Source organism: Vipera berus (assembly GCF_964194415.1).
Source record: "Vipera berus genome assembly, chromosome: 12".
In the NCBI taxonomy this organism is placed as follows: Eukaryota; Metazoa; Chordata; class Lepidosauria; order Squamata; family Viperidae; genus Vipera; species Vipera berus.
The window spans coordinates 18382036-18408703 of NC_138215.1; the positions used below are offsets into that span (position 1 = coordinate 18382036).

The following is a 26668-nucleotide window of genomic DNA, read 5'->3' on the forward strand; positions in this document are numbered from 1 at the left end:
GGTCAGCTTTCTTAGAAAACCTCACTGTCGCATTTCTGGATTTCCAGGAAGTTTGCACACAGTCCCCATGAGGTTTGCCACCTCACACATGCGCATACATGCACAGATCCTTATGCAGGATCTACTACTCACACATAAGCTCCAACGTTGTTCACTATTCTAGCAACGGCTTTGACTTTGCCACCAGGCTGGGCAAGAGGCTCATTGATCCCCTTGAGGAAAACCTAAAATTGGAAGGGGAAAAAAAAACAATGAAAAGATCCCTAACAGATTCCTGAAGCACTCTGGGAAGGAATATTCCCTGAATTCCTTCCCTGTAGAATTGTGTCAATTATTTGAATTACTGGATATTTTTTTTATCATCCATGGACAGCCTTCTTTAGAACCTCTTTGAAATTCAGTTTCTTTTGAAGACCACCCAGTTCTCAATGGCTGTGATTTGAGGCATCTTTAAGTGGTCAAGAAATGGTTGTTTCTAAAATAAACAACCATTTCTTGACCAGGTAAGGATGCTTCATATCCCACACATTTCGACACCAAGAGAAGCAACGGTCAAATTTTTCATCTTAAAAAACAAATAAATAAAAATCCCACGTCTAGCCCCACCTGATTTATTCATGAAGCTCTCTGTGACCCATCACCCCAATGGCTCAGATTTAATAACCTTTCCTAGTTCTGGCCCTCACCTCCAGCCCTGTGTAGTTCACTCCAGCATAGCGTGGGATGAGGCTGCGTTTACGAAGGATGGATGCATATAACTTGGCTCCTGTTTGGTCCTTCTTCCGAGGCTGTCCGAAACCAGAATGAAAACAGATCAGAAGGTGCAAACAAGACAATAAACCAAGCCATAGGAGGCTTACGGATTGTTCTTGCCATGGCTCTGAGGAACTGTTAATTGATCCGTAAATCAGGAGCTGTTCATTATAGTGCATGCTACCCTGGAGATTCATCTAGAAAGTTCAGTGCCATAAATTGCTCTGATTGGCATAAAAGTAAATAGTAATACTTCCATTGCCAGAGAAAGAATAAAATTAAGCCAGGGGTAGACAACCTTGGCTTTTTTATGTCTTGTGGACTTCAAATCCCAGAATTCCTCAGCCAGCAGTCCGCGAGTCATAAAAGAGCCAAGGTTGCCTACCCCCTGAACTAAGCTAACATCAAAGATTTGGCTGTTGGGAAGGTCAATGGCCAGTAGATTCGACAACACAAAAGGGGAGAGCTTATGTTATGATGTCGCAAGGCACTTTTTCTTGTTTTCTCATCATTGTGATTAATTCCAGATACCTATACAATCAAAAAAATGTTTCATGTTTGGTCTGTGGTAATCTTTTGCTATCAGTGGATATCTACGTAGTCTTTCTCAATTTTGGCAGCTTGAAGAGGTGTAAAACCTCCGGCTGGCTGGGGACTTCTGGGAATGGAAGTCCACACTCCTTCAACTTGCCAAGGTTGAGAAACTCTGATTTAGAAGAACTGTAATTCTCTCTCTGTGGAGATTTCCAAGGCGAGGCTGGGCAGATGTCTTTAAATGATCAAGCTTGGGTTTCTTAGATTATACAGAAGACTTCCATGGCTTACAAACCCCCTCCAGTTCTATAATTTTATTTCACGTTTTGTTCTCTCCCTCTCAAAGTTCTGAACCACCTTATTATCATAACTTATCAAGAACTGTGCCACGGCACAAAGAAGCGTGAAATTGAATGGAAGGCATCACTCATTGTTTTGAAATATGCAGATCGACTAGTTTCCTATATAAAAGTTCAGGAAGAGTGAATTCTTTACATATTTCTACACTGAACTGGATTGTGGCTTAGGATCTGCAAACAAGGGACCACAAGACAGAAACCTTTCAATTGCCCTGTTTTTAATTATCGGTAAAGCACTCATCTTTAAAAGCTTCCATAAAGGTTAGAATCACAAGCAATTCAGCCCTATAGAAATACTGGGAGGCCGACGCTGAGATGAGCAGAGCCTACAAATGGATTCCTGAGCCATCACCAGACAGCTAATCATTATTGTGTCATCAATACAAGCACTTTCCTTTAAAAAAAATCAGTCTTTGTGCAAAATGGGGGGGGGCGGGGGCGGCGGCAAAGTAAAGTGTAAAGGTTGGATTTTTTTTAAGATGTCAGAAAGAAGAATTTGCAGTTACATTCTGCATAGCACAATGGCTTCAAGAAACAACACGAATGTTTGCATTTAAGGCATGTTAGCGTTCCAGGATGAATGGAAATACATAGGTATCCATTCTCAGATGATCAAAGGGATGGGATGAGGGTTTTTTTTTCTTTATTTGTTCTATAGTTTCGGCTTGGAACAAAAAGGTTTCTCCAGCATCCAATCAAATCTGGGGAAATTACTCCTGAAGCATTCCTGAAATCTAAACTGGACCTCATTGAGATGTTCTCTGAGTTCTTCCCCTCTCCTTTAAATTTCCCCTTTTTTTCTTTTCTCTTTTTCTTTTCATTCTTTTTTTGTACTTCTCCAATCTCAGAACACACTCAATTGTTTGCCTCATTTCTCACACACTACTTGAGTTTGCTACTGTAGAAAAAGCGAGCAGTATTTGATGATAGGAAAAAAGGACATGTATTTTGCATAAATGGAGGTTAGATAGAACAATAGAACTATAAAATAATGGACCAATAGAATGCTAGAAAAATGAGTAGACAAATACGGATAGTACAATACCGATAGAACAAAGAAATAATAAAATAGATACAATGATTGATTGATTGATTGATACAGTAGATATACCGATGTGGACACAGAGAGAGTCAGGAAAGAAACAAGAAAGATAGAGAGATAGAGAGACAGAGAGACAGAGAGAAAGACAGAGAGACAGACAGACAGACAGACAGATAGAAAGAAAGAAAGAAACAGATTATGGATGGAGAAAGTTGGAGATAGATGGGATAGATGGTTAGAAGATAGAGATGGACATGGATGGATAAGGGAGATTATGGGGAAAGATGGATGGATGGATGGACAGATGAATGGTGACAGACTGACTGACAGCTAGATAATAGATGGAAATGGATGGATAACAGAAAAACAGAATAGGGACTTTGGAGATCTTCTAGTCGAACCCCCTGCTCAAGCAGGAGACCCTATACAATTTCAGACAAATGGTTGTCCAGTCTCTTCCTAAAAACCTCCAGTGGTGGAGCATCCACAACTTTTGGAGGCAAGCCGTTCCACTGATTAATTGTTCTAGCAGTCAGGAAATTCTTGCTTAGTTTTAGGTTGCTTCTGTCCTTGATCCTGGATGGATGGATGCATGGACGGACGGACAGATGTCTCAGTAGTCGCTACTCCTTCTCTAGCGTTCCTGTTTTCCCACTGCTATTTCTGTCTTTTTCCACTTTGGGCCTCTCATACCTTCTGCCCATTCTCACACTGCCCATTCCACCCCCAGCAGCGCCCCCACCCCTTCCCTTTCACTGCTCATGCGGAAAAGCAAACATGTCAGGTTGCTGCTGTAGCTGCCTTTGAATGTCAAGTTGTTCCTTTTAATGCCTTTGATGCCACAAAGGTTGGAAAGGGAGAATTTTGTCTCTCCCATTTGCTTGGCTGAGCAACAAAACTCCCCTCCAAGTAAACAAAAAACGTGCCTTCTTTCGCAAAAACTGGGCAAAGGGCGAGGAGGGGACAGGAGAGGCAGACCCCTTAAACGGATGGATTTTCAACAGTTTTGACCAGCAACGAGATCTCCTCCCCACCCCGTGGACTTGGTATTCTCTGCAAAGACTGTGTTGTTTCTCTGTGTCATATTTATTTTTTATTTTTTAATTCCATTTATATCCCGCCCTTCTCCGAAGACTCAGGGCGGCTTACAAGCTTAGCAGTAGCCTTCATTCTATGTATATGCCTGCTTATTAGGGCTTTCACACAAACCCCAAGCGGCATTATTACAAAGTCAGCTTATTGCCCCCAACAATCTGGGTCCTCATTTTACCGACCTCGGAAGGATGGAAGGCTGAGTCAACCTTGAGCCTGGTGGGATGCGAACCTGCACTAATTGCAGGCAGCTGGTGTTACTTAAGGAGGCATTAGCCCACTGCTCCACCAAGGCTCTTTAATGATCAATACCACTGTTGACATAAGGTGACCCATCTTTGTCCTGAAATAGTATATGTGGGTACATGCATAATTCTGCATTTATTTATTTTTTGTCATATTTGTGTAGTGTATACTGGAGGTGATGAAATCGAAATGAAATGAAATTTCATTGTAATGTATGCCAGTTAGTGTACATTCCAAGTGACAATAAAGTTATTCTATTCTATTCTGTTCTAGCCTCAGAGAACAAGACCTTTTTGGTGATGCAACCTAGGTTTGGTAGAAGGTAGAGCTCCAAGCTGTTGTGTTGTGGTTTTTTTTTCTCCAGCTTTTCAATGACAGGTTAAAATCATCCCATCCAAGTTCTCATGGTTGGGTTGTTTGGTTTTTTTTTTGGTTTTTTTCTCCACTTGCAGCCATCTAAACATCTGGTCTGCATCTGCTATTTTGTTCTGGTAATGGCTTCTCTTTGGTGTTTAGATTGCAAAAGGGTTTGTTTGCTTTTGCTAGGAACATTAGCCATCTGGAAGCACGCCCTGTCCCCACCTCCCTGGGTTGGTGGGAAAGCTTTGAAGTGGAGAAATAATTGTGCTGCACAAACAAGTAGAACGGCTCAAACGTTGGGGTCCAAGCAGTCTTGTGTGGCTTTTTTCTTGATGTGCTAGCTCACCCTCCGCAAGGACTCTGGGGGAAGAGTGTTCTGTTTTAATTACGTGTTTGCATTTATGTGAAGAGATGGTAAGTTCTCGACTTACAACCGTTCCATTTCAAGACTGTTCAAAGTTACACAAGTACTGAAAAAAATGACGTAGGATCAGTCCTCAAGATCCTCACAATCCTTCCCCCCCCCCTTCCCACCGGTCCTGTGATTAAAATTCTGGTGCTTGGCAATCCTTATGCATTTATGACGGTTGCAGTGCCCTGGGTTCACGTCAGCTCACAAATATTATCCTTTAAAGTCTAAACAGGTAAGTTACGTCAGCGGTCCCCAATAATTTTGGCACAGTAGGGTTGGCTTGCCCACCGTTCACCTCCAGCTGTGCAGCCCGGTTCCTAATAGGCCATGGACCGGTCCTAGCCTACAGCCCGAGGGTTGGGGACCCCTGGGTTACATGACTCACCAGCACTAAAGCACAGTGATAATGATGAAAAGGACGCAGGTATTTTACAGGGATGTTGTATTTTGCAAGAATTTCTTTGGTGTCCTTGTCAGCCACAGTGAGAGACACATCTGGAAAGAGAAGAAAAGGGTAGACAAGGATGGTCAGATTACTTAACAAAAATGCCAGCGAGCCAAACTTAGCTAAATGTGGGAGAATCATGGTCAGCTCTTTCCGTTTTTATTCTCTTTCCTTGAAAGCAAACGGAGTGTCAGGCTTCTGCTTTTAATCAGAGCACTGACATTTAATCTCTCAGTCCTTCTTCGTGCCATTCTCCCAATCTAAATATCTCCCCCCCCCCGGGGAGCTATTAGGCACATAAAAGAAAAAGAAAAAAAGCAGATTCTTTTGTCATTTTTATATTGTTTTCCCTGGTCTGGGGAGAAATCGCAGGTTTCAATGGTGAGGGTGGCAGCTGATTGAGATCCCAAAAATATAATGGAGTGGGGGGGGATTAACAGCCCTGGTCTGAAAGGCACTCCTCTGGTAAAAATTAGAAGCAGAGCGCCTGCTTTAAAATTTAAAAGAGAACCAAATATCTATCTTTTCCTAGCTGTTGCAAAATTGATTGGTGTTTTCATTAATCTATCTCGCAAGGACCATCCCAAATGCTTGTTAGCTACTGACAGCTCAGAACCTAGATAGGTAGGTAGGTAGGTAGGTAGGTAGGTAGATAGATAGATAGATAGATAGATAGATAGATAGATAGATAGATAGATAGATAGATAGATAGATAGATTATGGATGGAGGTAATAGAGATAGAACTAGACAGATATAGATAGATAGATAGATAGATAGATAGATAGATAGATAGATAGATAGATAGATAGATAGATAGATAGATAGATAGATAGATAGACAGACAGATAGACAGATAGATAGACAGATTATGGATGGAGGTAATAGAGATAGAACTAGAGAGAGAGAGAGAGAGAGACAGACAGACAGACAGACAGACAGACAGACAGACAGACAGGATGAGAGAGATTGATTATGAAGATTAGAAATCGATAGACAATGGATGGAGATAGATGATAGACAGACGTCTCAATAGCCAGGTCTACTGCATTATAATTGCAATAGGAAAATGGCCGTATTGTTGTAATCTGGGACAAGCCATCCGTGTGCTAATTTCTAACCACCAATTATCCTGCTTATGAGTTTCTAACATTGCTAAGCAAAGTTTTAAAAGCTCTGTAGAACAAAAGACCTGTGCAAAGAAAATAAGCTCCTGTTCCCTTGATAAAACTCATTATTCTTAGTTTCACATGTGAAAGAGGCCTGAAGATGCTTCCAATCCTTGGGGACACCCCCCCCCCCCATCCTCTCCCCACCCTCGAGAAGAAAGCGCTGTCCTTGGTGCTGAACTGTAATCAGGCACTACTTGAAGGAAAGAGGAAGGTGTCACGAATGAATGAACCTTTATTGTCAAAGTACAACCATGTATACATTGAGATTGGCCGAGTTGATGGTGTATACATTTTGGTTTGGAATTTACTTCTTCAGAAGGTGGAGAATATCCACAGAGAGTAGCTATTTTAGGTTGTGGTAAAAAGAACTAAAAAAAAACCCTTAAAGGATTTGTAAATGTTCACATTTTTATCTGCAAAGATCAGCCTTTATTTCCATTCCCACCTGAAGTCTTTTTTTCTCCCCTTTCTTTCTAACACATTTGTGTATGCTTCATTTATTTATTTATTTCTATCCCAGATTTATTATTTTTTATAATGCTGTGGGACATGGAGGGAAGAGGAGGAGAAGGGAGAACAGGACGAAGGGAAGGGAAAGGAAGGAAAGGTATTGAAATAGTGCTGTGTTAAAATAAAAAACGAACTTTTTAAAACTCTATCAAAAGTAAGAACACAATAATAGCTAAGCCTTCAATACAGATAAGGAACCTAATAATTTAAGAGTATGAAAGCAAAGCCAGACAATGAAAGTTGAACCAAATTTTTATGAAAATGGGGTGTGGGGAGATAATCCTTTTAGCAGGCCCAAAATAAAGAGTTTTCAGTCTTAGTTGAAACAGGCTTTTTCTGTTATTTTAACTAGAACAAAAAAGAAGTACCTGCAGATATGGGTGGACCATTGGCTTATATCTCCCTCACTTCTTGGCCTACTAAGGGAAGTTCAAAAGGCTCTTATTTTTTTATGATTAGTTGATCTGGAATGACCAGACCATTCCCTTGAGCCAACTTGAGATGGAAACCTAGCACTCTCTTCCTGAGGTACATTGTGTAGATCAGGGGTCTTCAAACTTGGCCCTTTTATGACTTGTGGACTTCAACTCCCAGAATTCCTCAATTCTGGGAATTGAACTCCACAAGTCATAAAAGGGCCAAGTTTGAAAACCCCTGGTGTAGATCTTAAGCTACCCAATTAGTCCCTGGGGTTCAGGAGCAGAAAGAGGAAACGTGCAGAAACTTATGGAAGACCCCCGAATGTTCTGCCACACCAGCAATTCTATTTTATCTCTCCCTACTCTTCCTTGAGAGACAGAGAAATCAAGATGCTGGGTTCTGAGGGGTTGAAGACCAGGTAGAAAAAGTGTAAGCATCGTTGCTCGATAAAAGGGGGAAGAAAACGGCATTGGTTGAATGTGGGAAGGAAGAAGAGATGGAAGGTAGAATGGATGAAGGACTAAGCAGGGTTACATAGGCACCACCTTCTTACTGATGCCCTCTTCTCCCTTGACCATATCACTGGCATTATCTTCTCCTAAGCCTCCACAGCATTTTACAAGAACTCAGCTGAAGCTCAGGTCTGACCTTATTAGGAAGTCCTGAGCCAGGAAGACATCACTGCTTTGTGTCTGGAGATGCTCTCCAGCCTGTCTGCAAGGCTGTCTCATTATCTCCCCCCCAGCAGCCTTGTTCTCGCCATGACCATTATTCTTTGTCCCTTAAACCCCTTGCCCAAGAAGGAAGGCCTGCCTTTCCTGTGAGTCTTGACAATGGAAGAATACAGCCTCATTTCCTCAATCATTAGTTGCCAGTTGCTTTCTGTGTGACCCCACCAGAGGAGGGAGGGGGCAGAGGCACCGTGCAATCATGACTGAATAGATATCCACGGAGCAACAGTCTGCCGGGCAGCTGCCCAACACCTGAGTTTCTTTGTCTCTCCATCTTCTTTCTCTCCCTCTTGCTTTCGAGATCCCTCCCATCTATTCATTTGCGTTCTGATTGCAATCACTAACTCCAAGAACGCTGCTACTTCAGCGTTGTCGCCGTGAGGGCCACCATCCATCACGACATCTTGATCAGAGAGCAAACGATGAAACCCCACTGAGTGCCTTGACTCTTCTTTTCCTAAACTTAAGGACTGATTTTTTAGTTTATTTTTGCTCCCGGGAGCAGAAGCAATGGTGCGATGGCTCAATGGTTAAAGATGCTGAGCCCGTCAGCTGGAAAGCTGACTGCCCAAGTACGAGACCCGAGCGCCACATGATAGGGTGAGCTCCCGTTCCTTGCCCCAGCTCCTGCCAACCTAGCAGTTCGAAAGTGTGCAAGTAGATAAATAGGTACCATTTTGGTGGGAAGATAACAGCATTCCGCGTGCCTTTCGCGCATATTTGACCACAAATATGTCTTTCAACAATGCTGGCTCCCTCGGTTAAGAAGCAGAGATGAGCACTGTGCCCTAGAGTCGGACACGACTAGACAGAAGCATTTGACATAACTTTTGCTGAAGATGCTTTTCTTTTTCTCGTGGAAAGTCTCCAGCTGAGCGAGCTTGTGGGGGTGTCCTTTTGGAGTGCTGCACCCTTAAAGGAGCAGGTCTCTGACCACACAATCATGGCCCCCCAGTTTGGCTTTTTTTGACCTGTCCTGTAGATGCCCCTGCCTTGCCTGAACAAACAGCTTCCTCCAACTGGATTTAGACTAAAGAGACCCAGCCTTGAAATTCTGCAGGCCCTTGTCTCTTCCGATCCTTCTGGGCTGAGATAGGTAGTGGAGTCCATCAAAGTCTGCTTTGTTTCACTGCATCAGGAGCTGTAATGGAATTACCTGGAGTGCTACGGCCGACTGCCGCTGGCTTCATTTCGCCAGCGTCTGGCATTAATCTAATTGCTAACTCTAATGCCATTAGTATTATTGTGATTACCCACATAACATCGCTCAGCTTGGAAGAATAAAGATCAAGTCACCAGGACGGATGGCCACCGTCTTGGGAAAACACCTCAATTATCTCTCATCATTTCCCCATTAAGGTAGGCAATGGAGCTAGGCGGGAAGAGCCAGGGACAGCAGATCCCACTTCCTAGCTGGGAGATAAGCGGGACTATTTGGTAGACAATTATTATTAAATACAGACTCATTTGCTTGGTGCAGAGGGGAAAGGATTCAGAAGCAGGACTCTGCTTACTGGGTACACCATGTGTTTATGCCACCAAATTCGGTTCAGTTTGGCACCCAAGCTTTTACAAATCTTGCATTCCATTGATTGATTAAATGCCATCAAGTTGGCGTCAACACTTCAGGACCCCACAGATCTTCTCCAGGACCCTCCAAATCCCCCAACCTGATCCTTAAGAGCTTCCAACCCCTCATCACCACTGCAATGAAATCTATCCTTGTTTCAGGTTAACCCCTTTCCTCCCCTTCCCTTCAATTTCATTCAGTCCCACCAAGCCTCTCAGATCTTCCAAAGTGGTCCCACCTTCTTCTCCTGCCTTGATGGAGTCAATTTCCACGGTCACTCTTTCCTCCCAGGTTGGAGCGTAGGTGGGTTGTGCAGGGACATGGGTCACTGCCTGAGCTGGCTGTTTGCTGTCTTCTTCCGAAGTGGTTTTGCTATAAATGGAGAAGAGGGGAAGATGCGACATAATTTGGGAGCTTGGTAGACGGCAGCAGAGAAAGCGTTCCGTACTGAGATAAAGTCAGCTTTTGCTTTTGAGAGAACCAGCGGAATGGGATGGGGTGGAGATGCTTCAGAAGGGAGTCAGAAGACCTTGGGTGAATGTACGCCATCTCTGCTACTCCTCAAAACAACCTCGCTTCCACATAAAACTGGGGAAAACAATGTTGAAATTGCTTTAGGACTTGAGTTAACTGAAGCAAGTGACAGCCTCACACAGAAATCTGAAAAAAAGCCAGGATGATTTAATGAATAGCAGGATTTCGTGATGCCCAAAAGATTCCTTCCAAATCAGGTACTATCTTAAACTTCAATTCAGGATATATCTAAATTCAAATTTGGGCATAGACTGATGTTTTCTAGGGTAGGGATGGCAAATATGGCACTTTACTATCTGTGGACTTCAACTCCCACAATTCCTGAGCCAGCTAGGCTCAGGAATGTTCAATTTTCAAATCAAAGCAAAATTGGGGTCAGTGCTAAGTATTGTATTGTATTGTATTGTATTGTATTGTATTGTATTGTATTGTATTGTATTGTACTGTACTGTACTGTACTGTACTGTATTGTATTGTATTGTATTGTATTGTATTCTATTCTATTCTATTCTATTCTATTCTATTCTATTCTATTCTATTCTATTCCATTCCATTCCATTCCATTCCATTCCATTCCATTCCATTCCATTCTATTCTATTCTATCCATCCCATCCCATCCCATCCTATTTTTCCAATAAATAGTGTTTGCTATCTATGTTCCTCCAATAATCATAGTCGCCTTAACAGATACCCCAACATTCATAGTCTATGTAACTACGTACAGTATCATTTCTACTTTTTGCATGCAATGCCCCCAACCTATTTTCCTATACCAATTTCCTAAATAAAAATGTTTGCCTAGACAGGCTATCTTGAATAGCATTTTGCCAGATCAGCATTTCAATTTTCTCCAGCCAAGAATGAAAGATGTCCACAGATCTTCTCTGGTGCTGCCTGCACTCCACTCATGGCAGATTTATTTGACCTCCCTGGCAAATAATTTATTTCCATCCATAGGATCATTTATTTTACCTCTCTACCATAACTTATTTCCAGACCCAGTATAATTTATTTTACAGCCCTAATATAATTTGCATTGATTGGCAGGAGCTCGCCAGGGTTTCAGATAAAAAAAAAAGTCCTTCCCAACTCAACCTAGAAATGCTGAGCTAACATACACAATTTCCTGCACGCAAACTCTGCTCTAAATATGTTGGCTATTCCCTAATTTAGTCAGAGCTTACAATCTCACTTCTGCACTGGGATGAAGACAAACCACCCTACTTGACCTCTTTGAGTTTTCCCATGACATTCTCTAAGGAGAAGTCTTTTCCAAACTCCAAAATTTTGTGGCAATGGATTAAGGAAGTTCTGAGGTCTCCTCTTATGGTAAAACTGAACAGATCAAAAAGAAACTCTCCAGCCAATTCTTGATGAGAAAATTGCTGCAAATTATTATTGTTATTAATCGCATAATCAGCCAGATGTTCAGGCTGGATTACCAATTTTGGATTCCTTGACTAAGCACAAGCAAAGCCAGTGAATGGACCTGCTTGGCTCATGTAGCATGTTGGACATGAGTTTTGTGTGCTTATTTCTGTTCATCTGGATGCAGGAATGGGAAATCTATAAATATCCCTTACTGAGAAACGTCCATATTTTACCTGGATCTCACTGGTCTGCCATGACTGCTTTTTAGTTTGGGGTTTCTATTGATCCCAACTAATCAATTCCATCATTTAAACTTCATTCTCACCACGGCTTTTCAATTCCCTGGAGGCGATGATTATTATGCATGTTACTATCCAACTGCATTAATGCCTGTTACCAAGTACAGAAGAACAAACCCATGCAGGCATTGAGAAAGAGTCAAGCAGACTGAAAAAGGAGGAAGAGAAGTGGGGGGGGGAGTCATCAAGAAGCTTGCACAGACCCCACCCACCATCAGGAGCCAAAGTACTAACTGTCAAGCATCTCTATAGAAGCCCTAATAAGCAGGCATATACATAGAATGAAGGCTATTGCTAAGCACATTGAGTTATGCTTTAGATTGTAAGCCGCCCTGAGTCTTCGGAGAAGGGCGGGATATAAATGGGATTAAATAAAATAAAAAAGTATCATCATTCCGTAAATCTCAGCTCAGGCTCATTTTCCCCCCCTTGTTCTCCTGTACAGATTCGTAAAAGGCAGCAATTAATTAGATGAGAAATTGCAACTTCCTTCAGACCAATGTGTTGGAAGAGAGATAATTGGTGCAATGTCATTATATCCTTCAATTACAAGCATGAAAATGCATCTGACATCCAGGAAGGAAGGAAGGAAGGAAGGAAGGAAGGAAGGAAGGAAGGAAGGAAGGAAGGAAAAAGAAAGAGGGAGGGAGGGAGGGAGGGAGGGAGGGAGGGAGAAAAGAAAGTAGGGAGCAAGAAAGGAAGAAGGGGCGATTATTTGCTGCCCCAAGGTTCGTCTTGAGAGAAACATTTGCACATTGGGGCAGTGCCTCTTTTAAAATTTGAATGCATTTCAGTTAATTAACACCAACAGTTCTACACAAAGCTCTTCTTAAGCAAAAAAAAAAAGACACCTTTCTTGTCTTTTTAGATCCTCTGTCTCCATCCTGCCTCAAAAAGATGCTAACTCCCAGTTTCCTTCCCTTTCACCTACTGGTAGGCAGGCATGCCTCTTTGAAGAGCGCCCCCCCCCCGCCCACCAACTGCTCTCCTAAAAAGCGTTAAAAACTAAAAAAAAGAGTAGTGATGTAAGTGATTGGACTCATAGGTGGTCTCTGTTCTTCGTGTAACAATTCCAACCCAACCATTTTCATTTCTCTCTCCAGTCCAGGAGAGAACTCTGTCTTTCGAGGCAGCTGATGACTGGCTTCAGAAAATGTCTGCTGGGCTCCTCACCACCCACCCACCCACCCACCCACCCCAGGGCTTAACTGGCAGACCCAGGCCCCTGCTCTCTCCCGGACCGGAGCTATCAGATGATGGTGAGATGTTTCTTGACCTCCCAACGGTCAAGCGCTCAAGCATGAACCCCTCTGACTCATCTACTCAGCTGTTTCCTGGGCTGCCGTATCTTTGAAAGCTCTTTGCGTCTCCATCCAACACCTACACACACACACACAATCGCATACACGCGAGGCCTCTCTGCTAGCCACCTCCCCTGTGATCCACTCAGCCCAGATTGCCTCTTCTCCGGGCAATCAGCTGATGAAAATTTAATGACCATTTCTTTCAAGCCATTTGATTGTGGCCTCTCGGCTGCCGCCAGCTCCCCCACCAGTGGCTGAAGAGGCTTTTTTAATGGAAGCTCAGGTTGGCCCTCCCATGATGTGTTAATGAGGTTCTTGCTTGAAGAAAGTGTGTGTGTGTGTGTGTGTGTGTGTGTGTGTAGGGGGGGAGTAACAGCTCTTGTATTTTCCTAGCCCACCCCCTCCTCCTCCTCAGCCTCACTTCTATCCTTTCTTTCTCTCTCCACCCCTTCTTTTCAACCGCTCCTTCCTCCTCTTTCAGTGTAGCGGCTGGCATTTGGAACCCGTAATTGGCTCCGTGTGACTTCAGCCAGCAATTCGCCCTCTAGGTAAATGCAGACCACCTGATCGCGACCTCCCCCTCTTTCATCTTGGACCCTCCCCTCCCGCGCTCCATCCTCAAAGAGGCTCCTGCACCACCGGTGCATTAATAATGGATGGTCCCTTGACCCACTCCTCTTTGCAGGCAGATATCCGTAGCCCTGCCAACAAACTTGCAAATCAGTTTGCAAGCTGGCGAAGCAAAACAGCAGGCCCAAGTCTTCCTGAAGCGAGAGCAAGAGTTGGAGAAAGCTGCAGGTGATGATCAATAGGGCTGGCTCAGAAATTCTACTCTTTCTCTCCCTCCCTCCCTCTCTCTCTCAAAGGAGTGACTTCATTACATGGACTCCGAAGACTTTCTTGACTTATTCTTATCCGATTTCCAGTATAGGAAGGTCAGGACAGCCATTTGGCCGGCAAGTGTGTGTGTGTGTGTGTGTGTGTGTGTGTGTGTATGTGTGTTTTCAAGCAATTGGAGATTTCTGTAAACTCCTGGAGTTTAAGCTAATTTAAGCTAATTACTTTCGTGGCAGCTGCAATCATAGGGTTCTCCGTCCCCCTCTGAAGAAGCTTGAGCTGCCTAGCAATAAATGGCTTTTGGGAAAAAAATGCCTGTTGCCTACTTGGGAGGCAGTTTACAAGTACTGTGGTTGCTGAAACCAGAAACAGCTGATTTGCAGCTGGAAACAGCCTGTAGCAGCGGCGGGAAAAGTCTCTCGTTTCAGGCAGCCATCGTAGGAAATAGTAAATCAAATCTTCGTTCATTTAACAACCCATTTGATTCAATTAATGAGTTTGATTTTAAAATGTTGTACTATTGAGTCCGGTTGATTTGATGATTACAAGCCTAATGGGCAGGCTCTATTAGGCTCGTACTTCGGGGACTACCTGTATTCCGAAACTGATGATGGAATCTATGCACAAAATGAACCCAACAAATCATGCATAGCCTTCCACTCATCTCCACCACCCCCTGCGCTTAATTGCACCCACTAAAAGCCAGAACCCAATACATCTATTGATTTTGCTTCTCTTGCGACAGCGAAGAGGCGGTGCCGATTGGCTGAGTGTTGAATTGCTGAGCGTGAAATGCTCAATTGCTCAGCCAGCTAAACCCAGACTATGATGGGAAGGAAAAGAAACACATCAATTTGACCCAGGTGATCTAAATTTATCTGAAGGCGTCCCTCACTCCAGGTCTTGCCTACCCGTCCCAAGGTCGGGCTGGGAATGTGTCTGCAGGAATGCTCTTTGACAAGATTGTGCTCCAAAGGCTACAGTTTAATTCCGATCTCAGTCGCTCCATTAAACTTGTGTGCATAAACTTTTTTCCTTCCCTTCCCTTCCCTTCTTCCTTCTATCTTTACTTCCCTTCTCTTTTTCCTTCTATCTTCCCTTCCTTTCTCCTTCCTATCTTCCCTTCTTTCTTTCTTTTCCTTTCTCTTTCCCTTTCCCCTTTCCCCTCTTCCCTTCCCTTCCCTTTCCTTTCCTCAATCTCCCTTCATAGTTTGCATTATCTGGGCTCCAGAACTTAGTCCCAGAAAGATTATTCACCCTTGATGGAGAAATGTAATTTGGGGTCCCCTGGTGTTCTAGACCCCGTATCTAAGCTTTGTCCTACTGTCACACTGCAGCAAGGGAGGTTCCTCTGAACCTTCAAATTCTTCCCAAGCCGCCCAAGTTTGGCTTTGTTGACTTCGCCCTCATTCCTTTCCTGTTCACGCTCAGCTTTGCTGGAAGGTCACTGCTGCCTCTTCGCCAAGGCCCTCCTTCCAGCGAGAAGGCAAAAGGTGTGTGAGTCATTTCTCAGTCTAGGGAAATGTGAACAGCTGCCTGGCACCAACTATTACAACCAGCCAAATGCTGTCGAGACCACGGACGTTTGCCGTGAATGAAAATGAAGATGGGCAGGAAGTGAAGGAACATCTGTAAACTGAAAACTGGAAGCCCCCGGGTACAATTTAGAATAAGAGCATAACAGAACTGGAAGGGACTTTGGGGGTCTTCCTGTCCAATTCCCTGTTCAAGCAGGAGACCTTACACCAGACATGTCAAACACAAGGCCCGGGGGCCAGATCCGGCCCGCGAAGTGGTTTCATGTGGCCTGCGAAGCCATCCTGGCAACAGTGAGGGAACGGTCCCCACTGCCTTGGCCCTGGCCCAGAGACCCTCCTTCTGCCAGAGACCCTCACATCTGTCCCCACTCCTGCCTGGGCCCCCATAGGCACCCTTGATGCGAACCATGTAGAGCTGGCCACACCCACCCAGTAGGCCACACGCACTCTAGCCACGCCCACACAGTAGGCCACACCCACCCTGGCCACACCCACCCGGCCCCATGAGGGCGACCGCAATGCTGATGTGGCCCTCAATGAAATTGAGTTTGACACCCCTGCCTTACACCATTTCAGACAAATGCACAATGTTTGCATGCTGGCAAGTAGCTGGGCTATGCCGTTACCAACACCATCCGTAAGAACAACGCAACTCTCCCATCCTTCCTTGCGAAAACAAAGCAAAAAGAAGAGGACAGAAGGGAAAGGCATAAAGAAAGAAGGAACGGATGGTTCTCTTTTGATTAGGAACCTACGTACAAACAACCAGGAGCGCATTAAGAATTAATCAGATACTAACCACACGCATTTAACATTCGATCTTAACATAATCTATTAAAAGCTCCAGCAACTGCCTGCTGCAGATTTAGAAAGCAATTTTCAAAGGCCCATCCTGCTAATTGCAAAGGTCTTTGTGAAGTCACCCCTTGGATATTTCATCTTCTGTTTGATCGCCGAGAAAGTATATTTGTTTTTCTTCTCTTGCTTTAAAAAAAGAAACCTGATATATTTACAGATATTTTTTCTGAAACCCGTTTCATTTTCGTACAACGATGGATGCTAGTCTGGGCAAGCTTTTGAGGGCCAGGGGAAAAGGAGGCTCCTGTGAATTGGCAATGTCACCTTACAAACAGCGTAGAGTTATGGAACACACACACACACTGGGTGGAGACAATTTTCTAAAATTTTCTTGGGTTTTGAGAAGTTCAGCCTCAATAAGTGAGAGGTGTTGGGTGAAGGGGGAAGGAAATTAATTTATCTTTGAAAAAGAAGGCACGTTGTTTTTCTGACACATCAACTTTCTGATTTGACCATATCCAGGTTTCCTTTTGAAATTTTGAGCTTCCTTCAACGTGTTCTCATAGGATCTCTTGAATATGATGTGTCTGACTTAATCTAGATTCCCATGTAGCTTGTTAACCCAGAAAACTAGTGTTTGGTTATCTCTCCTTGATATGCTCAATTCAGAATTACACTTAGGTTAAACATTGACCTAAAGCCAGGCACGGTATTGGTTCAATGGCATTGTTGAACGTCCTTGGGTTATGAAGATCACCTCCTGGCATATCTTGAGTCTTACCCAACATTTTTCTGGAGGTTTATGCTTGGAATTTTCACACTAATTGGAAGTGAGGAAGGGAGTAGGCAAACACTTTTTTTTGTTTGTTTGTTGTTGTTGTTGTTTTGAGGGAGGGAGTGACTGAACTGTGGTCAACTGGGTGAAGGACCTTCAAAACCCTGGATTGACTCCACTGACTGGGCGTGTCCACCAGATCTTTGAAAAATAAGAAGGAACTGAAGATTCCTTCCGTTTGTCTGGAAGAAACCTTCCAGAACTCAGCTGTCTTTCCACATCTTTGCAGTCCTTCAGTCCTGATTCCTAATCAGGTTTGACTCCAGTTTGGATTGACTCCACAGAGTAAGAGCGTCCACCAGATCTTTCCAAATAAGAAGGAACTGAAGAGTATTCCAGTTTTTCCTGAAGAAACCTTCCAGAGTTCAGGTGTCTTTCCACATCTTTGCAGTCCTTCAATCCTGATTCCTAATCTGATTGACTCCACGGAGTAAGAGCGTCCACCAGATCTTTCCAAATAAGAAGGAACCAAAGAGTCTTTCAGATTTTCTTGAAGAAAACCTTCCAGAGCTCAGAGGTCTTTCCGCATCTTGGTAGTCCTTCAATCCTGATTCCTAATTTGTTTCAATTTTGTATGTTTGGGTTGTTCTTTGGTTCCTTTGGTTAGTTTTTTTGGCTGTGATCTCTGCCTTGTTGCCTATTACCTGTTCTCCAGGCTCATTTCCACACACTACGAGCCAGACACTATGAGCATTTTGAGGTATCAAGGATTCTGAGTACTTGTTTGGGGCACCACCAGGTCTTAAAGACACCAGGACCCAAAGCAAAAGAGCTTGTTTCCTTTTAGATGAAACGATAAAGAAGGAGAGAGAGAGAGGGACGTGAGAGAACGTGCGTCACTCCAGATCTCCCGTGTTCCTGCCTTTGCATCTGTCTTGTACCATTTGTACAATTACGACACTTGTCACCAGAGCCATGGGGGTGGGTGTTGGAAATTGCATTTGAACAAAAATCAGAGGAAATGCTCTGCTTTTCGAAGGCAGAGTCTTTTCGCAATCCAGGCCTTGCCTCTAGGCACAAATGACATTCAAAACAGCAGGCGAGTGACAATGCGTGAGATTAAAACTAACAGTTCTCCAAAGAAAATCACCTCCTACTTTTGTTCCTGCTCAAGCAGAACAAACTCAAGAAAGCGGGAGAGGTGAACTTAATGTGCTTCAATCCTGTGTCTACCACAAATTTAATATAGATCATGCTAGACCAGGGGTAGGCAACCTTGGCTCTTTTATGACTCGTGGACTTCAACTCCCAGAATTCCTGAGCCAGCATGGATCAGCATGGAAACCTCTCCCTTTCCCCTCAGCATGGCTGACTCAGGAATTCTGGGACTTGAAGTCCACGAGTCATCAAAGAGCCAAGGTTGCCTACCCCTGCTCTAGGAGAAGAGCAGGCAGAGATGGAGGGGAGAGTTAAGCAAGTCATCAGTCAGGAGTCATTAGGTTCCCACAAACGGTCTAACAGTCTTGAATACCGTTAACCATTATCTGGTGCCATTTTAGTACTGAACTTTAGCTGACCAGATTCCTGTGTGTAGGCTTGAGCGATCAACGTCCTGAACTGCAACCTAACTTATGGCCCTGATTCTTTGCACCCAACAGCTCTCACCCATCTTGTGTAAGGCTGTTGCAACCACTCTGTTTCTCCTGCTGAGCCTTACTACAAGATTTCATCACAGTCCATGTTTCACCATGGCAACCCAAGCTAGGAACGTGTTTCCCATCCCACCTGAGGTGAAAGAGGGCAGAGAGGAATCCAGGTAGCCCCAGAGGAGGTTTGCAGAAGCAACTGTGAAATAGTCATGCAGGAGGCATCAGGTGTGTGTTTTTCAATGACATCTATTTCAGTAACCATGGCGAAGAAAGCGAGGTGGGAGGAACTTTGTTGTGATTTGAAAGGATGCTGATTTCATCTCCAGGAGTATGAAATGGGGCGTTAAGGGGAGCGTCATCACCAAGGCCTACCAATGGCCTTGGGGGGAGCAGAGCCCTCTAATGAGTCAGTTGCTAGGCATCTGCTGTTAGCAACGGGTCCATCTGAGCGGCATCCTTTAAGCAGGAGGAATTAGCAAGATGCTAATGATGGTTGGGAAGCAGGGAGAAAGCTGCTGTCGTCTGGAGGCTAAAGAGGAAAGTGGTGAAGGGAGAGAGAAAGAGAAAAAGGGAGGGAAGGAGAGAGAGAGAAAGGAAAAAGAGGAAGACAAAGACAAAGAGAGGAAAGGAGAGAGAAAGGGAGGGAAAGAGGAAAGAGGAAAGAGAGAGGAAAGAGAGAAAGAGAAGAGAAAGAAAAAGGGAGGGAAAGAGAGAGAAAGGAAAAGAGAAAGAAAAAGAGAGAGAGAGGAAAGGAGAGAGAAAGAGAAGAGAAAGAAAAAGGGAGGGAGGGAGAGAGAAAGGAAAAGAAAAAGAGAGAGAGAGGAAAGGAGAGAGAAAGAGAAGAGAAAAAGGGAGGGAGGGAGAGAGAAAGGAAAAGAGAAAGAGAGGAAAGGAGAGAGAAAGAGAAGAGAAAAAAGGAGGGAGGGAGAGAGACTCTTAAAACAGACCCTTTTAAAAGCTTCCATCCTGCCCACCCACAGAAACAGGAGTGTTGATTTATTTATCACTGATATTTGCTTACTTTCCTTAGAAGAAAAACTGATTAAAGACCTATTAATAATAGAACAAAAAAAACGATCCTTTGGACTACAAATAAACTTTGAACAGGAGGACCTGAACGAAACCTCTAAATATTTTTAAACCTCTAAATATTTAGAAGGCAGGCAGGCAAGAAGGATGAACACATGAGCTCTGTGTCACCACAGACTCTTGAGAAAATCATCCCATGGGGAGAAAAACCAGGAAAGATGCCAACTTTTATAGCCAAGCCAAGGCTGTTGATCGCATCGTTGGTGCCGTCAATGCTTTGAATCCATAATTGAACACACTGCTGTCTGGGTAGAGCAGGCTGAGGAATTCTGGGAAGAGCAGGCTGAGGAATTCTGGGAGTTGAAGTCCACAAGTCATAAAAGGGCCAAGTTGGAAGACCCCTGATGTGGAGCCAGAGTGTTCAACCTTGATGACTTTTAAGACCTGTGGACTTCAACTCCCAGAATTCCCCCGGCCAGCCTGGCTGACTGGTAAATTCTGGAAGTTGAAGTCCTCAAGGCTTAAACTTGCCAAGGTTGGACACCCCTGATGTAGAAGGAGACGCGTGTCCTTTAGGGTTGAAGATGAAGACATTAAAACCTTCTAAGATGTAATAGTTTGAGGCCGTCACCTCCAAAACGCCATCTCTCTTCTACTTCTCTGTACGATTTCCCTTCCCAAACAGCTGCTGCCTTCCTCCAGTGAACCAGACAGTGTATTTGTGAGGTTGGCAGAGGCTGCGGGCAAACCCTGAGGCTTAATGAGACAGGATTCCCAGAGGGCTGAAGGCTTTTGAAGCAAACCCTCCCAGTGGTTTCTTTGACCTGCAACCAGCTCGCCTTTTCTCACATGGTCTTTTTGCCCCAAGGACAAGTCACCCCTTGGTTTCTACAGCCTGAACCTGTTCGAAGTTCAAAGAAGGCCATTCCCTTCTCTTTATTTCACCCAGTTCTTCAGCCAAGACTATTTCAGTGTATTTATAACCCAACCTTCCATTTGAGGATGAGCTTTCTGAACAACGTAACGGTGATTTTTATAAGGTGTGGGGGTCTTTGGTGCTTCGTTGTTTTCCTGCAGATGTTTCGTTTCCCAACTCGGTATCGTCATAAGTGTTTTGATTATCTAGTTGGGGAATGAAAAGTCTGGAAGAGAACAGCGAAGCTCAGAGAGCACCAAGGAAACTCACAGATCAACCCTGAGCTAGAACTACTCTCTTCTATTTATTTTACAAGGGGTGGCGAGATGAATACAAAAAACATTTGGTGAAGGTTTGGTTCAGATGATAAATGGGAAAGATAAGGTCCTGAAAATCACCAGCATGACAGTCAGAAGCCAGGAGGAGGAGGAGGAGGAGGAGGAGGAGGAGGAGGAGGAGGAGGAGGAGGAGGAGGAGGAGGAGGAGGAGGAGGAGGAAGAAGAAGAAGAAGAAGAAGAAGAAGAAGAAGAAGAAGAAGAAGAAGAAGAAGAGGAGGAGGAGGAGGAGGAGGAGGAGGAGGAGGAAGAGGAGGAGGAGGAGGAGGAGGAAGAGGAGGAGGAGGAGGAGGAGGAGGAGGAGGAAGAAGAAGAAGAAGAAGAGGAGGAGGAGGAGGAGGAGGAAGAAGAAGAAGAAGAAGAAGAGGAGGAGGAGGAGGAGGAGGAAGAAGAAGAAGAAGAAGAAGAAGAAGAAGAAGAAGAAGAAGAAGAAGAGGAGGAGGAGGAGGAGGAGGAGGAGGAGGAGGAGGAGGAGGAGGATCTCATCAACCCCAAAAGGACAGATGACCACATTCCCATTTCCTCACCGCACCCTTGGGGGTCTCTTGCCCTTTCTCAAAATGTCCAGTGTGGTTTCCAGCAAACAAACAAAGCTTTCTTCTTCTTAATTACTTCAAAATGTGCTGAGACCTCCTGTGCTTTTTGTAGCCTCCTAGCCTGCCAAAGAGCTGATGTATTTCTCTTTTGTTTCGTCTTTCAGGAGAAGAAAGAAGAAGAAGAAGAAGAAGAGAAGAAGGAGGACCGAATCCATCAATCTCGCTCCGGGATAGATGGGTGGCGTTTGTTTATTGTTAATATAGATATCCACCTTTCCCTTTTGTTTATCCCTCTGCAGATCATCAAACCCTTCCTACACGAAAACCCCCACTCCCCAAAATGGGTAGAAGCTGGGTGTAAAAGAGGGTTTCGGGCTGAAAATGCAAAATCCACGCCTTTCTTCCCCCCCCCTTTTTCCCCCCTGGGATTCTGGGACCTCACCTCTGAGGTCTGAAGGAGCTTTGCAAAGCGTTGGGGCTCCCTCAGCCCGTCTCCCTCCTGCTTTCAAGAGACTTCCTTCTGATCGCAAACCCACTCAGCAATGCCCTTTCAATTAATCAGCCAGCCCACACAGTCAGGCTGTAATTGAGTCCCAGGGTGCCCTGATTAGACGCCCCACAGAGGAAAAAGTCTGGGCAGCTCCGTTTTATTTATTCAATGCAAAAAAATGTAGAATGTCAAAGGGTTCTGAATCCTCCAGGATGTGAGGATTTCTCTCTCTCTGACCTCAGAGAGCCAATCAGCTAGAATCCTTCATAATCTCCCGATGGTGGGAATTGTGTCATGTGTGTGTGTGGGGGGGTCTTGCCCTCCCCACATCTCATCCCAGCTGTCAAAACTGGGGCTTTCGTTCCCGCACACCTTGGATGAGAGTCTACATCGTTATTTCCTTACTTTTTTACTCGTGGAACTTAGAATGTATTTGTAAACAACCCGAGACCATACTGGGGTATTAGGATAGGTATGTAGTATCAAATGCCACGGATACTGGATACTGAATTTACAACCTCCTTCGTGGCTTGGATGGAAGCCTACCATTCTGATGATCATGAAAACAGGAACCATTGAAAGCCTTGGCGCAATCCTCCTTTGCGAACACAGGTCCTTCACTCGATTGGAAGTGGTTGGAGTAGTGGTTAAGGGGCTGGCCTAAAAACGGTGAGTTCTGGTCCTGCCTTAGCCATGAAAGCTGACTGGGTGACTTTGGGCCAATCCCCAGGAGACGGTGAGTTCTAGTCCTGCTTTAGGCAGAAAAGCCAGCTGAATGACTTGGGCCAGTCACCAGGAGACTGTGAATTCTAGTCCTGCCTTAGGCAGGAAAGGTGATTGGGTGACTTTGGGCCAATCCCCAGGAGACGGTGAGTTCTAGTCCTGCTTTAGGCAGAAAAGCCAGCCGAGTAACTTTGGGCCGATCACCAGGAGACTGTGAATTCTAGTCCTGCCTTAGGCAGGAAAGGTGATTGGGTGACTTTGGGCCAATCACCAGGAGACTGTGAATTCTAGTCCTGCCTTCGGCAGGAAAGGTGATTGGGTGACTTTGGGCCGATCACCAGGAGACGCGAGTTCTAGTCCTGCCTGAGTCATGAAAGCTGTCTGGGTGACTAGTTCGACTCTTCTGTATCAGCCCAAACCACCTCACCGGGTGGGTGGGGGGGTGTTGTAGGGAATATAGGAAGAGGAATGAGTATTATTGGCTGACTTATTTATACGGGCAGGATAGAAATGTAATAATAAAAAATAAAGCAAAATTCAGAATCTTTGCAGAGGTTTGGAAGGGGAGTGCTACTCACACAATGACATACGGGTGGGGGACATTTCCCTTGCGCGTTGAGGGCAGGTTGGCAGCACCGTGGAGTACAAAGGTGATGGATTCCTTTTCGGGATTTGCCAGGTGCCAGTCATTTGTGTGGGACGTCAACACAGCTTGTCCTGGTCCAGCTGGATCCTCTTTCACCTGCCAGGTGGAAGCCAGAGAAATATTTGAACTCTGTGGATGAAGGTCTGATCTTCTATCAGATGGAGGAAGAAATGGCAAGTTCGTTGCAGTCTCCCCCCCATCGTTCCCCCCCCCCCGGGGCTCCATCACATCCGTAGCTCCAGTTCTGGAAGCAGGAGAGGGCAGGGACACTGTCAGGAGCTCAGCAGAAGGAGGACTACAGGAGTTGGAAGCATCTAGCTGAGTTGAGTTACAGGTTGTCCTCCACTTATGACCACAGAACTAGAAATTCCACTGCTTAACAAGACTGTTTGTTTTTCACAGTTCTGAACCACCCGTTTCCCTGAAAGAGGGACTTGTGTTAAGAGAAGCGCTGCAGTTGTTAAATGTCGGAAGCCAGCTGGGAATGGATGGATGGATGGATGGAAGGAAGGAAGGAAGGAAGGAAGGAAGGAAGGAAGGAAGGAAGGAAAAAGGAGGAGGGGAAGGGAAGGGGAAGGAAGGAAGCTTCATACTTTATTTCACGTGACTATTAGTCCTAACAACTACAGTGCTATAAATCCACAGACATACACACTGAAAAGGGAGGCAAGAGTTGAATGTTTCAGCTTTCTTGACTTGCAAATGAAAGATGGGGGAAAGATCACCTTTTCATCCATCACCTTTTCATTAGCGCCTCATCGACCGCCATTCCCAAGAGCTTGGACACTGCTTGAAAAACCCTGATCTAAAGGAAGATGTTTGGCTACCCCAAATCATTCTACAGGCCAACAGTTCCTTTCAAGCCCTCCTTTTATTCCACAAAGAGCTATGGTGGAAAGCGGCAGCGATGACTGGAAGATACGCCTCTCTGGATGGTGGTTATAGGAAACCGGGGCCACTGCTAGCTTTTCCGAGAAATATTTCCACCGCATTTTATGTTCACCTGACATGTCGCTTCTAATCCACCCAACCCAAAGGCTGAGACTAAAAGCTTCCATGCTGCATTAAGCAATTACAGCTCAGTTACATCCAAAGGTTATAGGAGACAAGGTGAAGAGATAATGCCCAGCTCCTGAGGAGATAAAACAGGGAAGGAAGGAAGGAAGGAAGGAAGGAAGGAAGGAAGGAAGGAAGGAAGGAAGGAAGGAAGGAAGGAAGGAAGAGAAAGAAAGAGAGAGAGAGAGAGAAAGAAAGAAAGAAAGAAAGAAAGAAAGAAAGAAAGAAAGAAAGAAAGAAAGAAAGAAAGAAAGAAAGAAAGAAAGAAAGAAAGAAAGAAAGAAAGAAAGAAAGAAAAAGATTCTAAGAACAAAAACTGGTCTTCTCTCCAGTTCATGATGTGTTAAAGGAGTTGGTGGCTACATTCTTCATAGCACATGCACAAGCATGCATACACACACAGAGACAAACACACACACACACACACACACACACACACACACACACACAGGGAGACCCAGAGAGCTTTTATCTCTTTGGTGCCCTTTCCAGGAAGTTCTGCATTATACAACAGCGGTCGGTCGATTCAACACCGAGGCTCCTATTTTCTTAGACACTGGCCAGTTCTTTTGTAAGCTCCCATCTTACAGCCTGCTCTTGCCAAAGCTGAGTAGACAACTAACCAAGAAGCCACCGAGGGAGCCCTGTAGCCCTGGTTGGTCCATGCTCTGCAAATAATGGAGATGTGGTCAAAGGAAAGTCTGACATCCTCTGGGCACTGAAGGGGCGGTGGGGGGGAGGGGAGAGAAATGAATAAAAGATGAAACCTTAAAAGAAGCAGAGAGAAATGGGTGTTTATTTATTGATGCCTTTGCTCTCTGTGCTGCCTTTCTTCCAAAGGATCATCTATAAGGACCTTCCTGATCCAATGTGAAATTTCCAAAATGTGTGAGGTGGATGGAAGTGAGAGCTAACAATTGGTCCCGAGTCTCCAAAGGTCTTTTAGCTGCTAGGGGAGGATTTGAAGTACGATTTCCTGGTCTTTGTCCAGCATCGGTCAGCCCTTTGAGGTAGTCCAAACCATTAGCACAAACCGGGTGTACTAACACGACTTTTAAGACTACGGTAGTAAAATCTTGCAAGTCTGCAACTGTTCCTCCCTTCCTTTATCCAAAGGTGCTTTTTTCCAAAAGACAACTAGACATTCTTGGGGGTTTTTTTGCTTGAAAATGTTTCATTTCTCATCCAAGAAGCTTCTTGAGTTCTTCAGTTCTTCACCGAAGCTTCTTGGATGAGAAGCAAAACATTTGCAAGGGAAGTCCAGCTGCCTTTTGGAAAAAACAAGAAAATCCAGTTGCTTTTTGGAAAAACCAAGGAAGTGCAGTTCCCTTTGGGGGGGAGAGAAAAAGCACCTTTGGGACAACCATGACCTGGATGATTGAGAATCTCCATAGACCTTCTCCCTTCCTTTATCTTTACTTTCCAGAAGACTAGGGAGAGTCCATTCTCAGATGCTTCCCATGCCTCTTTTCTTTCTGCAGGCCGAGATACCTTTTATATCCCAATCTGTGTCTACTCTGTAGCCCTTCCTCCTGATGCCCCAGGTCCTTCTCCTATCCCATCACAACTTCCAAACTACCAATCCTCTCTGCTCTGCAATTTAAAAGGAGAAAACTGCAAAATCCGTTAAGAGGGCATTTGGACGTGACAAAGAAGTCTACGCATGTGACTGCATGTGAAGCAGTTTAGAGGGATCAAATTCAGGAGATCAGGTGTGACGTGCTTAGAGTTCGGTCTCCTACAGAGGGGAACTGTAGCAAACAGCCAAGGGACCTTTTTACGCTATTTGTCTCTCCTCCTTCTATCTACTCACTCTGCCTAAGGGAAGGTTGGTCCAGCACATGAAGAGAAAACAAGGCAGTGTGATTAGAAGACTTCATACATGTATGGAAACCAGCTCTCTCTAGTTTGAAAGTGAAAGAGGGGCTCCTGAGTAGGAAATACATAGAATACTCTCCCACCAATACTGACAAGGAAGGCACTTGTAAATAAATGGAGAACCAACCCCACTCCCTTCTAGCGCTGATGATGTTCCCTAGTTAGGTAATGAAACGTCTGCAAGAAACCAACCAAGCTCAGAGATCCTTTGGCTGTAATAGCAAGAATGTCTCCACAGATCTTCCCATCAAGTCGAGGAGGACAGTGTGTAAGGAATGGAGATGGAAAACAGGTCTCCATCTTCTCCCT

The 26668-nt window shown here is 44.6% G+C and overlaps 1 protein-coding gene across 1 annotated transcript in view; it reads right to left on the minus strand.

The window, feature by feature from the left end:
• CCDC33 (coiled-coil domain containing 33) overlaps nucleotides 1-26668 on the minus strand; it is a gene marked incomplete at its 5' end in the record, with an annotated part of 80529 nt that overhangs the window by 36427 nt on the left and 17434 nt on the right. The window contains 5 exons of the mRNA XM_081337243.1: nucleotides 133-224; nucleotides 687-788; nucleotides 5184-5293; nucleotides 9883-10016; nucleotides 23358-23521. Of these exons, the coding sequence (XP_081193369.1) occupies nucleotides 133-224; nucleotides 687-788; nucleotides 5184-5293; nucleotides 9883-10016; nucleotides 23358-23521 (602 nt within the window). The remainder of the gene's footprint in view (nucleotides 1-132; nucleotides 225-686; nucleotides 789-5183; nucleotides 5294-9882; nucleotides 10017-23357; nucleotides 23522-26668) is intronic.